Here is a 14,550-nt window from a genome sequence, read left to right as displayed (position 1 = left end):
CAGGCATGCAACACTGTTTGCCATCCTCCCATTGATATCTTCCTGTTTGCCTTCATAGCCTTAACTCTGCCCTATTATGCATATCCATTATCACAAAGCATTATGACAGCTTCCATGACACAGTCACACACTATTTTTCAAGTAATAGAAGTCTTTGTCAGACTTTTTTTCTTACACCTTTGTCAGCTGCATCCTATAAAATGAACAGTGAATATATAGAGCTCCTGCCTCATTCACTATGCATCTTTTACATGAACTTTCCTTCTCTCTTTGTGTGGCCTATGCAGAGTAACAAAAAGATACTATAACTGAGGGAAAAAATTGTGCGATACAGTACCATTTGAGAAACAGTATCATATATTTAAAATCTACAATATATAGACACAGAGGGGAAGAGGTATATTTATACGTGCCAATTTCACTCGTATTTCCTAATTTTTGAGTGCCTCCTAGATAGCCAACATGAATGTTTTCTTAACATTTTTGCAATGGAAGATGGAGACAAACAGCATTTACACTGGCTAGGATAACTTTATAAATATTAATCTTGTGGCCCAATCCTGCACCTGTTATTCATGTGACTAGACAATTAGATACCATTGACATTAGTAGGTCTACTTGTGTGCCTACAGGTTTCAGGTTGAAAGTTAGACGTGGAAACCCCTTGCCAGTGTTGGATTCTCCTCATGCTTCAGAGCATAAGCTGATCACCAGCTGGGGGTCATAGAGAAATTTTCCTAGGGTACAAAGACGAACACAATAACAGGTGCATTATTGGTGGTTTGTGACTTTTTCTGAAGCATCCAATTTCATGCAGCTGTTGGGGACCAATCCTTTGTCAATGGGAAATTTGCATCAGTAGGAGCTGGACTGGATTTTATGAACATGGACACCAGATTAACTAGATCACTGGCATGGCAGTTCCTATGAGGAATAAATGAAAGAGAAGTGTTGCATCAAGAAACAGTACTTCAAGGGATTTTCATTCAGTAAAATGGAAAGTAAATTGTAGAACAAAGAGCCAGAGGTGTATAACCCTGATTGGGCTAGAGCCAAATAAACTTAAATAGCTTTAAGAATTAATTGGTGAATTAATTCAGATCATGGACAAATGGTATGAATGTAATGCAGTAAATGTTCAAGAACCTGCCAGGGAGGAGAGAAATGTGTTGCTTTTGAGATAATTTCCCAGAAGCTTCATAAAAGAAAAGTGATTAGAGGAATTTAATAAATAAAAGAGGGCCAGAAATATAGTAATCAAATGAGTTTTTAATTACATCTCAGGCACAAATAAAATCCAGTTTGTGTAGTTTGTATCAGAAAAATCCTAGTGAAATGCTTTGGTTACTGGAAAAAATAAAAGAAAAGCGAATTTCCATTGGAATTATAGTAGTAGTTTTAATTAAGAGTAGATCAAAATAAAGAGGTCTCAAAGCCAAACTATACAATACAGAAGCAGTGTTTTAAACATCAAGTCGATGTCTGAATAAAGACATTTTATATACTCTGTGCAAAGTCAGCACTGTGGAGTATTTCTAACAAAGGGTAGCTTGATAAATGTGTAACACAAGCTAATGTTTTTTAAGATTACACTCCATATTCTGTAACTATTTATAAGAATTAATTGCCTGTGATGTAATAAGACTAAAAATCAAAGATCTGGTTTATTCTTTGTGAAATACTTCTTTTAATTTATATTACCCAATTTTAATATCCTTAGGAAATGTTAAGGAGTACATGAAGTATCCTAAAAGTATCCTTATCCTTGTTATTTAGTCTGTAAATCCCTGAGTTACTAGCCCTGTTAATATACACTTAAATCCAAATTTACGAGCAATCCATATCTCCACATAGGGAATCAAAAAGATGTTCACAGTGCACAAAATATGTTGATTAACTTGTGATTCAAAAAGTATGGTTGGATCCATTCTTAGTACAGCTAGGGCCAATACTGTTTTCCCTTTTAGGAGCTAGGAGCAGGATTTCGTCCTTTAGGCTTAGCTTGGTCCATGTTAATGTACCCATCGGGACAGTGGAAACCCCAAGCAGAGGTACTGCACAGTACTTGTGGCAGCAGAATATCTTGGCCATGTATAATACCAGCAACTCCACCTTCATCAACCAGTATGAAGCCACCACTGAACTACCTTTGGTTTGCTACAGATAAGGATATTGACTGTGCAGCAGGCTGGGAAATGGACTGACTAGGGCCACAGAAAGCAAACAGACCTGCCTTGGTTCTAGGACCCCCTTATCACCCATACTGTACAAGCTACAGGCATTCAGAGCAGACATGCTGGCTTAGAAGTGTTATTCTGACCAGGGGCAACAGACCTTGCACAACAGCAGGCCAGTACAGAGTCTGCCAGGAACTGAAGAACCACTATGAGGCAGTGCCACGTGGCCCTAGTTCCCAGTCTCCTACATCTCCTTTAAATTCACTGTAGGCAGATATACATTATCAGTGTAAATATTTATGGCATGGGCAATGTGTAGATCGTTCTGTGCTTTCAGGTCACGAGGTCTGAGTGCAGAATGCTATATTCCTGCCTCACAACAGTTCAAAAGTGGTGATTTAAAAAAATATTTTATCAAAAATGTGCATTCATGTTCATCAAAATTTGGAAAATTAAAGACATTTCTGCCAGCTCTAGCCCTGTCTGTTGATGTGCATCTGTGCAAGCATTGCCATCACCATGACAAGCTGACTGCTTTGCACAGGAAGTTCCTGGTGAACTGCCATCAGGGCCTGTATGTCTAATTGCCTCTGAATTCTGGAGGGGGTTGGCTGTCCACACCAGCAATGAGTTTCTACCATAGATATTAAAGCTTATATTGGGCTGTATCACATAGGTTTGCAAAAATATATAGTGCTCTGAAATAAAGGGCTAAAACCATAGAGCTCAGAGGTGGGCTAGCTGCCACCAATAGAAACATTATTCATTTAAACAAGCTAAGTCCTAAAATGTTGTTACAAAGTAATGAAATGCCACTGTCAGGCAATAACATCTCTGGACGTTATTGGGAGACCACTTTAAGCCCTGTCTCTAACCCGTCCCACTGGGCTTCATATCTTACTCCATGGCAACTGCATAGTTGAAGCACTTCACAGTAGATTTACTCCATTCCCTAGACAAATCAATTAGTTACTTATGGTCTGATTTTGAAAAATGCTGATCACTTGCATTTCCTACTGAATCAACTGACATTGCAAGTGCTCAGCACATCTTAAAATCAGGCCATTGAACTTTAATCATCATGCAGGAACTCAATTAAAAAGCTACCAAGACTTAACTTCAGTAGCTAACCGAGTCCCCATGGCTTGCAGGGGACCCATATTAACCCACAATTCTGAACAATCTTCTGGGCTCCTAGGGCCATTTTAGCTGATTGCAGGTGAACATCTTGGTGATTTGGTTTAAATGACAGGATTAACAGCAAAAAATCCATTCCTACTCATCCCTCTATTTTTAAACATTCTGCATGCCTATAAAATTAATATTTGTTGTCTGATCCTTCATTCTCCCTTCTCTCCCCATTCCTCCACCTTTTGCTTCACACTGCAAACATGCCCTTTACATTCCATCACAGAAAGCAGCCTATTCAACCTGCTAGTAGATTGTTAATGAAAAGGGCTGCACAAAGAGCGATTACTCTTCCTTTATCTGAAATCTAGCACATCTGACCAATGCAGGGCTCCATACACTTCAGACTTAGGAGGCATACTGCTTTGTCCAGTGCTGCCTGGAATCTCCATAGCAGGCATTCTGCTTTGCCCATTCTTCTCTATGGCCCCCTCTTTGGAAATAGTGTCAGAGCCAGGGCACAAATGGTGACTTCTCAAGCATACATACATAGTGCCAAAGTAAAGGTTTTCGGTTAAAAGGAAAATATACCTCTCTAGTAATCTTCCTGTGAAGGTCTACCATGGCTATGTCATTTGCGGCCTGATCCAAAATCCACTCAAGTCAATGGAAAAATTCCCACTGACTTCAGGTCAAGCCCTGTGTAAGGCTGTTGGTTTCAATGAGACTAGAAAAAGAACCTACTTCTGTGCTTTATTCAAGTTGCTATACACATTCTTTATTTGACTATGTGCAGCTAATGTGAGTGTTATGTGAACTTCTAAACTCAGCTGAGCGGTGATGCGGCTCCAGCCTTGGAAAGCACATGCGGGTGCTGACAGTTGCTGACTGTGATGGGTTGCTTACCCACATAACCTGAAATCTAAGCTCCCCCATCATCAAGGGGATCAGAGGCTCGTTCATGTGAAACCCATGAACTCTTTTCAACTTTGTGCATCTTGTCATTTAACTAATAAGCCTCCTATTCATAGCTACCAGCAACCAAGGGACTGATCCTGCAACCCTTACCCTTCTGAGTAGCCCCAGCAATATCAATGGCATGGCTCACAGGAGTAAAGGAAGACTAAACTATTTGTGTTGCCAACTTGCATGATATTACTGTCTCATTATATCTGGTGTTTTACTTAGAGCCCCAGCAGATGGAGACAAGTGATTATGTGAGACTCTTGGCTTTCATTTCAAACAAAAAGTCAGGGTGAGATTCTATGCTGAGCCTCTAAGGGTATGTCTCTAGCCCAGGGGAAGGCAAACTTTTTGGCCCGAGGGCCACATCTAGATACGGAAATTGTACGGCGGACCATGAATGGTCACGAAATTGGGGGTTGGAGTGGGTGAGGGCTCCGGCTGGGGGTGTGGGCTCTGGGGTGGGGCCAGAAATGAGTTCAGGGTGCAGGAGGGGGCTCCAGGCTGGGGCAGGGTGTTGAGGTGCAGGGGGGATGAGGGCTCTGGCTAGGGGCTCTGGGGTGGGGCTGAGGATGAGGTGTTTGGGGTGCAGGAGGATGCTCCGGGCTGGGACTGAGGGGTTTGGAGGGCAGGAGGGGGAATCAAGGCTGGGGCAAGAGGTTGGGGCATGGGAGGAGGTCAATGGTGTAGGCTCCTGGTGGTGCTTACCTCAAGCAGCTCCCAGAAGCAGCAGCATGCCCTGCCTCCAGCTCCTATGCGAAGGCACGGCCAGGTGACTCTGCGCGCTGCTCTGTCCACAGATGCTGCCCCTGCAGTTCCCATTGGCTATGGTTCCCAGCCAATGGGAGCTGTGGGGGGGCACTTAGGGCAGGGGAGCATGCAGAGCCCCCTGGCTGTCCCTATGCATAGGAGCCAGAAGGGGGATATGCTTCTGCTTCTGGGAGCCGCATGGAGTGGGGCAAGCTCCCGACCCTGCTCCCCAGCTGGAGCAGGCCAAGCCCCAGACTCCACTCTGGGAGCCTGAGGGCCGGATTAAAACGTCTGACAGGCTGGATGCGGCCCGTAGTTTGCCCACCCCTGCACTAGTCCCAGGAGCAGCCCAGGATCAGTAGGATGCATATAAACCATTCCTTTGATCTGCGAGCCGCTTAGGGTACGACTAACCTGCAAAAAAAGGTGTGTGCTTACCCCAGGGTAGCTAACCCACATTCTCTAACCCAGCTTTAAATAGCAGTAAAGGCACAGGAACTTGACTTTTTACTCCGGTTAGCAATTTGAGTTCAACCCCAGGCTCTCCTATAGGCTTTAACTCGAGCTGCTAAGCCCAGTGGCCATGTCTTCACTGCTATTTTAACCAGAGTTAGCTAACCCAAGTTAAGAACATACCCTAAGTGACTCAGCACAGAACTCACAGCTCCAGGAACTACAGGGGCCTTTAGCAGCCTTCCCAAGTTACTCTACAGGTCACATTGCTGCCTGGAATCTCCATAGCACTGCATGCTGCGGCCCTGCTCCCACACATACCCTATATACACCTGGGAATTGTGAAAGGGTCCTTGAGAGAAAGTCTTATGGCTGTCTGCCCCAGTGCCTACACTGGAAAACATTTCCCTTGTCTGCATACAGGACTTTTCGAGCTGTTGTACTGGGTAAAGGAGCAGTGTAAAGAGGCTGGAGTGGGGGTGAGGACGTCACCCTAAGTTTCTAGCCCTCATGACTGTGGAGGGAAGTTTGAAAATGTAACCTGACTACAGCCTGAAAGCTCAAACCCAGAAAACAAATAAAAAAGAACCTAAAATGTATTGTTTAAAATGTTTTGATTTTTAAGCCAAACTCATGATTTTTGAATGTTTGGGGCTGTCAATACTGGTGCAGCTAACAGGTTCCCTTTATCCAATTGTTCCCTGTATGTTGGATCAGAGAATCAGAAATATTGTCAGTATTTATTTGGTTTTTTTTCTCTTCCTTTTTTAATCTTTCAGTCTCTAGTGAAGGTGAATGTGAAACTGAAGCCCATGTTGGACTCTGTGGCAGTAAACAGGGGTAAATGGGAGGAGCTGCACCAGAAAACACTTCTCTCCCAGACAGTACCCTCCTCCTCATCTTCCAGCTTTACTTTGTCTCTTGAAGACATACATTAAGCCTGCGAATGTCAGCTGCTGTTATGATGACAGATGTCTGAAAGGCAGAGTTGTAAGCTTAGTCACATCATTTTTAAAAAATGCTTCCACAGACATGATTAATTGATTGGCTGTAATTTTGCTGGCCATGGCTTTTACGTAGGAGTTCAGTTGGTCTGAAAAGAAGGCCTGTAATAAGATGATGCTGATATCTGGAGTCACATGGAAGATACAGCACAAGAAGCAGTCATTCAGCTCCACCACATTTCAACTGCTGCTGTAATAAAAGCCAACACACACACACACACACCAGACTGAAATACAAGAACTTACAGCTTAATAAAACTAATAATACAGAGCAGACTTGGAATGCACATTTATCAATGCATATGCAAGGAGCTGCAGGAAAACAGAATAGCGTGTAATTACTTTGTTGTTTTGCATATTTTCAGTATTTGTTATGAACCAATTATGCCTGCTTTTGTAATGTTTCTCTCATTCTTCCTTCCTCTTTTATGCTTGAGTGTTCTGAAAAGCCTGCTTTGTATTCTACAGAAGTATTTTTTTACAACAAAGCTTCTTAGTGATTGATCAGGGCCTTTAGAATTGCCTGTCTTTGCTACATTTAAAAACAAACTTTATTATCTTTAAAAATACCAACCTGTCCCAGCTCCCTTAAGATATTCATATTAACAATGCAGTGAATTACTTTGCAGGTGGAAATTTGTATAAAGGCAAAAATTATTGCATGGTAATTTGAGTTCATTTTTTTAGAAATACTATTTTAAAGCATTCATTTTTTAAGTTGCACTGTCCCCCAAGGAAAGGACTAATGGCCTTTAATGAAAATAGGATAAAAAGGCAATGTATTTCCTTGTACTAGAGAATCTGCATTGAAGAATTTACTATGGATGTGTCTTTCTGATATAATTTTCAACAGAGATGAATATTTTGACTATTACACATAAGAAATGGCGGGGGGCAATAGAGTACCATCACACTGGATATTGACTACCTCTTATTTCTCTTATCATCTCTTTTACCCTATTACAGCTAGCAGAAAGCAAATCCAAGGTCACATATCTGATAAACAGTTGCAAATAAAATTTTAATCAATTGTGATAGATCAAGAATTCAAACATGTCTAGTTCTCAGTGACCACACTAGCACAAGAAAGTTGGCCTCTTCCAGTTAGTGCAGAGATCCTTGGCAAAACAGTTCTGTAATCTGAGACTGCTTGCTCTATTCCAAGCACCTGAATACAAGAGGACACATGATAGAATGCTTCCCACCTTTAGGGCTTCTTAAGCATGAAACTGCCCTATTGAGGAAAAAAGAGAGTTACTATGGTCATCAGTTATTGGAGACCATGACAATGTCATTTTGAAACTAGGAATGCCTACCACTAGGTAAAAACAGCATAATAAAGTAAAGCCAGATTCTGATCTCTTTTACCCTGGTGTCAAACCAGAATAACTCCTCTAACTTCAGTGGAGATACTCTGGATTTTCATTAGTATAACTGAAATCAGAATTACACATAGGACCAGATTTTCTAAAGAGCCAAGTACCATCCTTTCCTACCTAGGCACCTAAATCAGGTGGGCACTGAGCACTTTTGAAAATCTGACCATCGCTACCTAATTGACAATTTTAAAAAAGATGTCCATTTATTAAAATACTTTGTACGACTTATAATTTGTGTAGACATTAGAATGCCTCTAGATTCCAGAACCACTGCAAGAAAATCTAGTGATCTAAACTACTGAACCATATCATGTTTGCTACCAAAGAGAAGGGGGAGGGGGAGGGGAAATCTATGCTATACAGAGATGAATACCTGCACTGTATGAACTTGTTTCTGTTACCTCTCCACCTCCTCACTCCTTCCCCAGTAATGAAAAAGCTGTGATAGTCTGCTGTAAACCTGTATAAAACTTATTTATAGAATATTCGCTTTATGGGAAAAGCAGAGACCATGACTGACTTGGTACTGCTGGCAGCTATACATAGCTTTCCTGAATTTTGATATTGCATATTGGTAAGTGTACCATAATTTAAAGTACATATCCTATAGCTTCCTCCAAGGTTGAGTTTTCTCTCATTTCCTTTCCTTTTTACTGGCTTCAGTGCACTGTTGCCCATAGCAACACCCACTGGCAGTGATGGGAATTCAACACTGCTGCAACCTGACATACAGTTAAGGCCTTAACAGTGTCAACCATCAATCAAATGGCTATTTGTAATTGCCTCCATCTATTTCTCCTGTCTTGTTGTATCTTTTCTATTGTGGGTCAAAATTCAGAAACTGCTGACTAATGCAATGGTTCTATTCCTCCACAACAAGAAAGCAAATGAAAAAGTGTAACAAGATCCTCATCAAATTCTCCTTTCAAACACATTGATGCAATTCTGTTGAAATGAGTAGGGTTGTACTTACTGGTGGAAGTGAGAACAGAATTTGACCACTAGTGTTTTTAAGATTGAAATACTACTAAAGTCTTGAGGGGAAAAAATTATCTTATCACTAAAGTTTTCACACTTTTAGCTCAAAATCCTGGCAACACATTTGCATTTTTTCAGAAATGGGGGAAGATTCAATACTGGTTCTCAAACTTAAGATGGTGTCAGGGACCTTTTTCACTGTGTGTCAGCTTCATTTATAAAGGTTTTGGTGTTTGTTGGTTGGTACAAAAACAGGTTTTCTAGAGAAACTGAAACTTTGCCTGAACTTAAATCTGTTTTGTAAGCTTATTCTAGGAAAAAATTGCAAGAGAGATCACTGAAAAGTGTAGAATAAGGGCCAAATCCTGCAGTCCAGGCTCAGTTCCCTGTCCTTCATAGGTGCAGAGATCCAGCTGGATTCCACTGCAAAAGTGGGAGGAGCAGATGGGGGAGGGAAGGCTTGTAGGGAGTGTATATCCCTTACCTGTTCGCAATGACACAGGGAATCTATGGGGGTCAACAGGGATTTAGCAGGACACAGGTGGGGCAGAGGATGATCGATTGGTACCCAGAAAGGGGAGCTACTGTCAGTACTCCCTCTAATTTTTCTCACACATGTGCAGAATGAATTTTGTTATGTACAGCAATATGTAGGTGATGTATGACACATCACCTTCATAGTGGTGCACATAACAAAATTCATGTGGTGGGGGTGGGGCCGAGGGGTTCGGAGTGGGCTCAGGGCTATGGCAGAGGTTTGGGGTGTGTGGGGGGGGTGAGGGCTCCAGGTGGGGGGTGGGGCTGGGGATGAGAGGTTTGGGGTGGAGGGTGGTCCAGGGCTACGGCAGGGAAAGAGGACTCCCCCCAGCTCTCTCTCCCCGGAGCAGCACCTGGACTGGAGGGGGGCGGGGGGAAGGACTCGTCTCCCCACCATGGCACCTCCGGGGCTGTGGGACAGGCACCCCTCCCCCAGCCGCGGCATGTCTGGGTTTGGGCTGGGAGAGGGACCCCCTCCCCCCGGCAGGTCCAGGCCAGGGCTGGATTCAGGCCATCCCTCCCCCAGCCACAGCAGGTCCCAGCCAGGGCTGGGTTTGGGCCGCCCCTCCTCTGGCTGCGGCAAGTCCCAGCCAGGGCTGGGTTCAGGCCGGTCCTTCCCCTGGCGGGGCTGGGGCGCCCCTCCCCCGGCTGCAACAGGTCCGGGGCTGAGTTGGAGCTGGAGGAGGGGCGTCCCGGCCACGGCAGGTCTGGGTGGGGCTGGGTTCAGGCTGCCCCTCACCCAGCAGCTTAGGGGCCGGGCTAGATTGGGGCCAGGGGATGGCCGCCTCTCCCCTGACCACGGCAGGTTCCCTGAGTGGTGCTAAATAGGCTGCTGCACGGCCGTGCAGCTTACAGGGAACTTAGGCTACTATAGCCTTGCTCAGCCCATTCCCCAGCCTTCCTGTGAGACACCCACCCACAGCTCAGTAGCCACACCGGGCAGTGAGAGTTCTCAGTCATTTGTCCCCATCTTCAATGACAATTTTGCCAAAGTAAAGACTATGATTTGCCTATAAAGTATTTGTGGCCCATAACAACAAGGTGCTGAACACCCTTAATTCATGTTAAAGTCAGTGGGAGCTATGGATGCTTAATTCCTCCCAGGAGGTGCTTAGCAGGATCTGGGCTCTGGCCCATGGTTATTTACAAAAGTTGGAATGTGTTGATTAGTAGGATTTGTGCCCATCAAATAAAGAAATGATAAATTATACTGTAGATGAGTATATTCCATTTTAGCTCAGGTATTCATTGTCACTGGAAAAGCAGCTGCATTTTCTGGCCTGGTGACCTTCTTAACCTACTTCTAGTGCACTGCATGTTTATGAACATGCCTAATTATCAACAAAGCCAATACCAGTATTCACAAAACACTTTTGAAAACTGCAGCCAGCAGTGCCTGATATAAAAAATAATTAGCAGGATTTAGACAGTTCACTAGTTCATGCTAATATAAATAAGAACGTTTCAGTATACATACCAAATGTGTTAGTTGGCCTTTAGTAAAATTAAGGAATTTCTAGGTATAGCTAGATATTTTGTGTATTTATTAAAATTTTAGGACTAGCTTTAAGGTTTCATGATTACATAAAACATGTGTCAGAACAAAATTAACAGAAGGCACTTCAGGTGCTCAGAGTATCAGGAAATGGGAAGTAAGAAAATGATACTGGCCTTGCTCAAAGAACATATTAAAATTATCTGGATTGGTTCTACCAAACAATGAACAGAACAAGATGTAAATTAGCTAAAATAAAGGGGTCCAGAAGTTACCATCAGTGATGTCCTATTGAATTTGACAATTCTGGGATACGTTCTATATATTACCTGTTACCTTTTCCTTCTCAGTTTTGGATTATGAACCTTTTGGATTTAATTTTTAGTTTATGAGCATGTTGGACATTGCATCTTTCAACTCTATGGGAAATACTGTTGTAAACAATCGATCCGTCTGTGTGAGACACATTATACACTTGAACAGACATATAAAATGTATTTTTTTCTACAGTAAATGGAGTCTATGTACTGTAAAAATGCATAACTTGGGATTGAAATAGTGTCCTTTCTGTTTCCTATTGTAATTCCATTTCCCTCATTGTTTTGCTTTAGTTTTTGTCAAATAATTCTGATTCAACTTTTAAAAAAAAGCATGTTTTTGAAATGGATAAATTGGTTTTATTTGTCTCACAATTAATAAATCACTTTAATGCTATCCTGTAATTTCATTCTTTTTCAGTGAGGCCTATCTAATTATCAGGGCCTCATCTACTAATTACTCATTCACACAGAAAGAGTAGAAGCACTAAAAACATCTTTGAGGGGTTAAAATTTCATTTTTTGAAACACAAACCTGCAGACCTTATTCATGGGAGCAATCCTTAATTTCATTGAGTTGCTCCAAATTTACACTGTTATGACCAAATGCAGAATCCGGCCCCTGACTTCAATGGGACTGTTTATGGGTGGAAGGATTACTCACACTAGTAAGGGTCTTTGGTTTGCGATTCTTGGGATGATGTGCCATTATCCAGAAGAAACGGTACATCTACTTAGCCATTTCTATAACCCATGTCTTTTAAATTAATTTAAAAAGTTCTAAAAATATGTTTACTTTGCTCAATAAGGGCTTTGGAAATTACCATCAAATTCTTGTATGACACACAAATATCTTGCTTCATCTCAGGCCCTGCTATTTATGGGCTCTGTTGTGTTGAAAAGGGTATGTCTCAGGTCCAAAAAGGGACAAGATATTAATAAAACCCTGATTTATTGTTACAACATTAAACATTTAGGTGTCGTCTGGGTTTTGTGTCATGTTATGCTGGCTCACTGTGGTGGTTGCTCCAATAACTAGAAATCTTTAACCTTTTATTCAAGATACAGAAAAAGGAGGAAAGAGTTAAAGCATTTGAAATATTAAGTAAAGCTTTCAACAATATATCTTAATCCCTTTAGCTGCAGGGAGTCTTTATCCGGGGAAAAATCCATTTGACAGTCTTTCAGACTGTATTAACTGCCCTTTTTAGGGAAAAGAGAAGTTAGCTGAGATAGTCTGAAGCAATGTTGGAGAAGTCTGATCCCATTTCTGTGAAGACAAAACACGCATTAAAAGGGACAGAAAATAACAGCAAAGATAGAAGATGCAACTTCTGTCTTTGGTGCCAACTCTCACTTGAAGCTTGCTGCTGGAGAAACATGGGCATAACAAATGGTTTTATCAGCTTCTCTGAGACCTGACCGACTTGTACCAGCCTCAGACTGATTAAGACACTGCTTTTATCTGCCTCACTGGTCGCAGTCTCAACTCAGCATTGCAAACGCCGCAGTCTTGGCCAGCTAACCCAGACTGTTATTAAACAGAAGGCAAAAGGAGAAAGATAGGAAAGAGAAAAAATAAGGTAGGAAAGGGAAAAAAAGACATACAAGAGAGGGAGTCAGGAAACCAAGTCTCACAGTCTAGGTGTGGTTTACTTTAGACTTAGCCAAAGCCACTGTAGCAATGTCATTAGTTCCCTCTATCTGGCCCAATCTGATCAGGACACCTTTCAGGATCAGAACAATGAAGGCCAAACAGTATTGTTATGGTGGGTCCTGGGATCTCAGGAGACAGTGGGGATGGCAGCCATGATAGTAAAGTTTGCTCCTTCTATTCTATTATATGAGTCAACAGTGTAATACTCTTGCAAAAAAAGCAAATATAATTCTGGGATGCATTAGGAGTGTTGTGAGCAAGACATGAGAAGTAATTCTTCCACTCTGCTCCGTGCTGATATAGCCTCAACTGGAGTATTGTGTCCAGTTCTGGTAGCCACATTTCAAGAAAGATGTGGAGAAAGTCCAGAGGAGAGCAACAAAACTGACTGAAGGTCTAGAAAACACAACCTGTGAGGAAAGATTGAAAAACTTGAATTTGTTTAGTCTGGAGACGAGATGACTGAAGGGGGGACATTATAACAATTTTCAAGTTGTTACAAGGAGGAGGAAGAAAAAATTTTCTTGTTAACCTCTGAGATTAGGACAAGAAGCAAGGGGCTTAAATTGCAGCAAGGGAGGTTTAGGTTGGACATTAGGAAAAACTTCCTAACAAGGTAGTTAAGCACTGTAATAAACTGCCTAGGGAGGTTGTGGAATCTCCATCATTGGAGGTTCTAAAGAGCAGGCTGGACAAACATTTCAGGGATGGTCAAGACAATACTTAGTCCCCTGCACTCATGGTAGGACTGAACTAGAAGACCTCTTGAGGTCTCTTCCAATCCTATGATTCCTGCCATATTTGCTCCAAAGTCTCTTTTTCAAGGACCTCAAGGAGCTAATGAATGGCATGACAGCCCCTGATTATTTTGTCTACCAATTAGGTAGAATTGCTGACACACTGATTTTGGTCCATTAATTTCTGATTCTATTCTCGTTTTGTTTACCAGTTATGATCTTGGGTGATATCCTTGGGTGATATCAGCATACCCACTTCTTTGGATTAATTCATTCAGTCTTCCCATCTCCCTTTTGTATCTTTTTCTATCAATATTTATTGTTATAGGTGATTTTAACATTTGATGAACTTTCACACTTTCCTACAACTACACTCACAATTGAGGTAGGGTTGCTAGATGCAATTACTACAACAGACCCATCTCCTTTCTGTATCTGTGGGGCTCCATGATTCTAAAAAGCACTGGGAGCAAAAAAAGGCTGTTCAAGTGCTTTTTGGCTTCATCTTCTCTTCTCCACTCCCCAAAAAAATCCCACAGGGATTGCCCTGCTGCGTTGTTTTAGATTGTACCACTTCTTATTCCATGTGCAAAACACTCCAGGCTCCCCTTTAAATTTAGGTGCAGCCACAACTTGAGGAGCTGGAAGAACCAGGCCGACAGCAGAGTAGAGGTGAAGACGCCCCTTGCATCATGTGGTTCTGCTGACGTCTGTGCATTCAAGTAGCAGAACCCATGGCTTTTTCAAGAAGTGGGTGAGAGGAAGAGTCAGGGTGGACTGATTTAAATCAAGGTAATTTAAATCACCAAGTGGAAAGCTTTGATTTAAATCATTTATTTAAATGAACTTTTCCATTGATACTTCAGTTGTTTTCTAAAGAAAAGTGCATTCTTATTGGTAGATACAACTATTAAAACATACTGATTTACAACTAAATAGCCTTAACACTAGATTCAGTACATCTTTTTGCGCCCT

General features: G+C 42.0%; 1 protein-coding gene across 1 annotated transcript in view; it reads left to right on the top strand.

Moving 5' to 3' along the window:
* The window catches only part of PDE11A (phosphodiesterase 11A), a 237,067-nt gene extending 227,568 nt beyond the window's left edge, over window positions 1-9,499 (top strand). Inside the window, exon 20 of the mRNA XM_034785945.1 lies at window positions 6,251-9,499. Coding sequence (XP_034641836.1) covers window positions 6,251-6,409 — 159 coding nt within the window. The 3' untranslated portion in view covers window positions 6,410-9,499. The remainder of the gene's footprint in view (window positions 1-6,250) is intronic.
* The last annotated feature ends 5,051 nt before the right edge of the window (window positions 9,500-14,550 follow it).

Source organism: Trachemys scripta, chromosome 11 (assembly GCF_013100865.1).
Source record: "Trachemys scripta elegans isolate TJP31775 chromosome 11, CAS_Tse_1.0, whole genome shotgun sequence".
NCBI classification, from domain to species: Eukaryota; Metazoa; Chordata; order Testudines; family Emydidae; genus Trachemys; species Trachemys scripta.
Note: the sequence above shows the minus strand (reverse complement) of the source record. Positions and strands in the feature narration are given on the sequence as shown.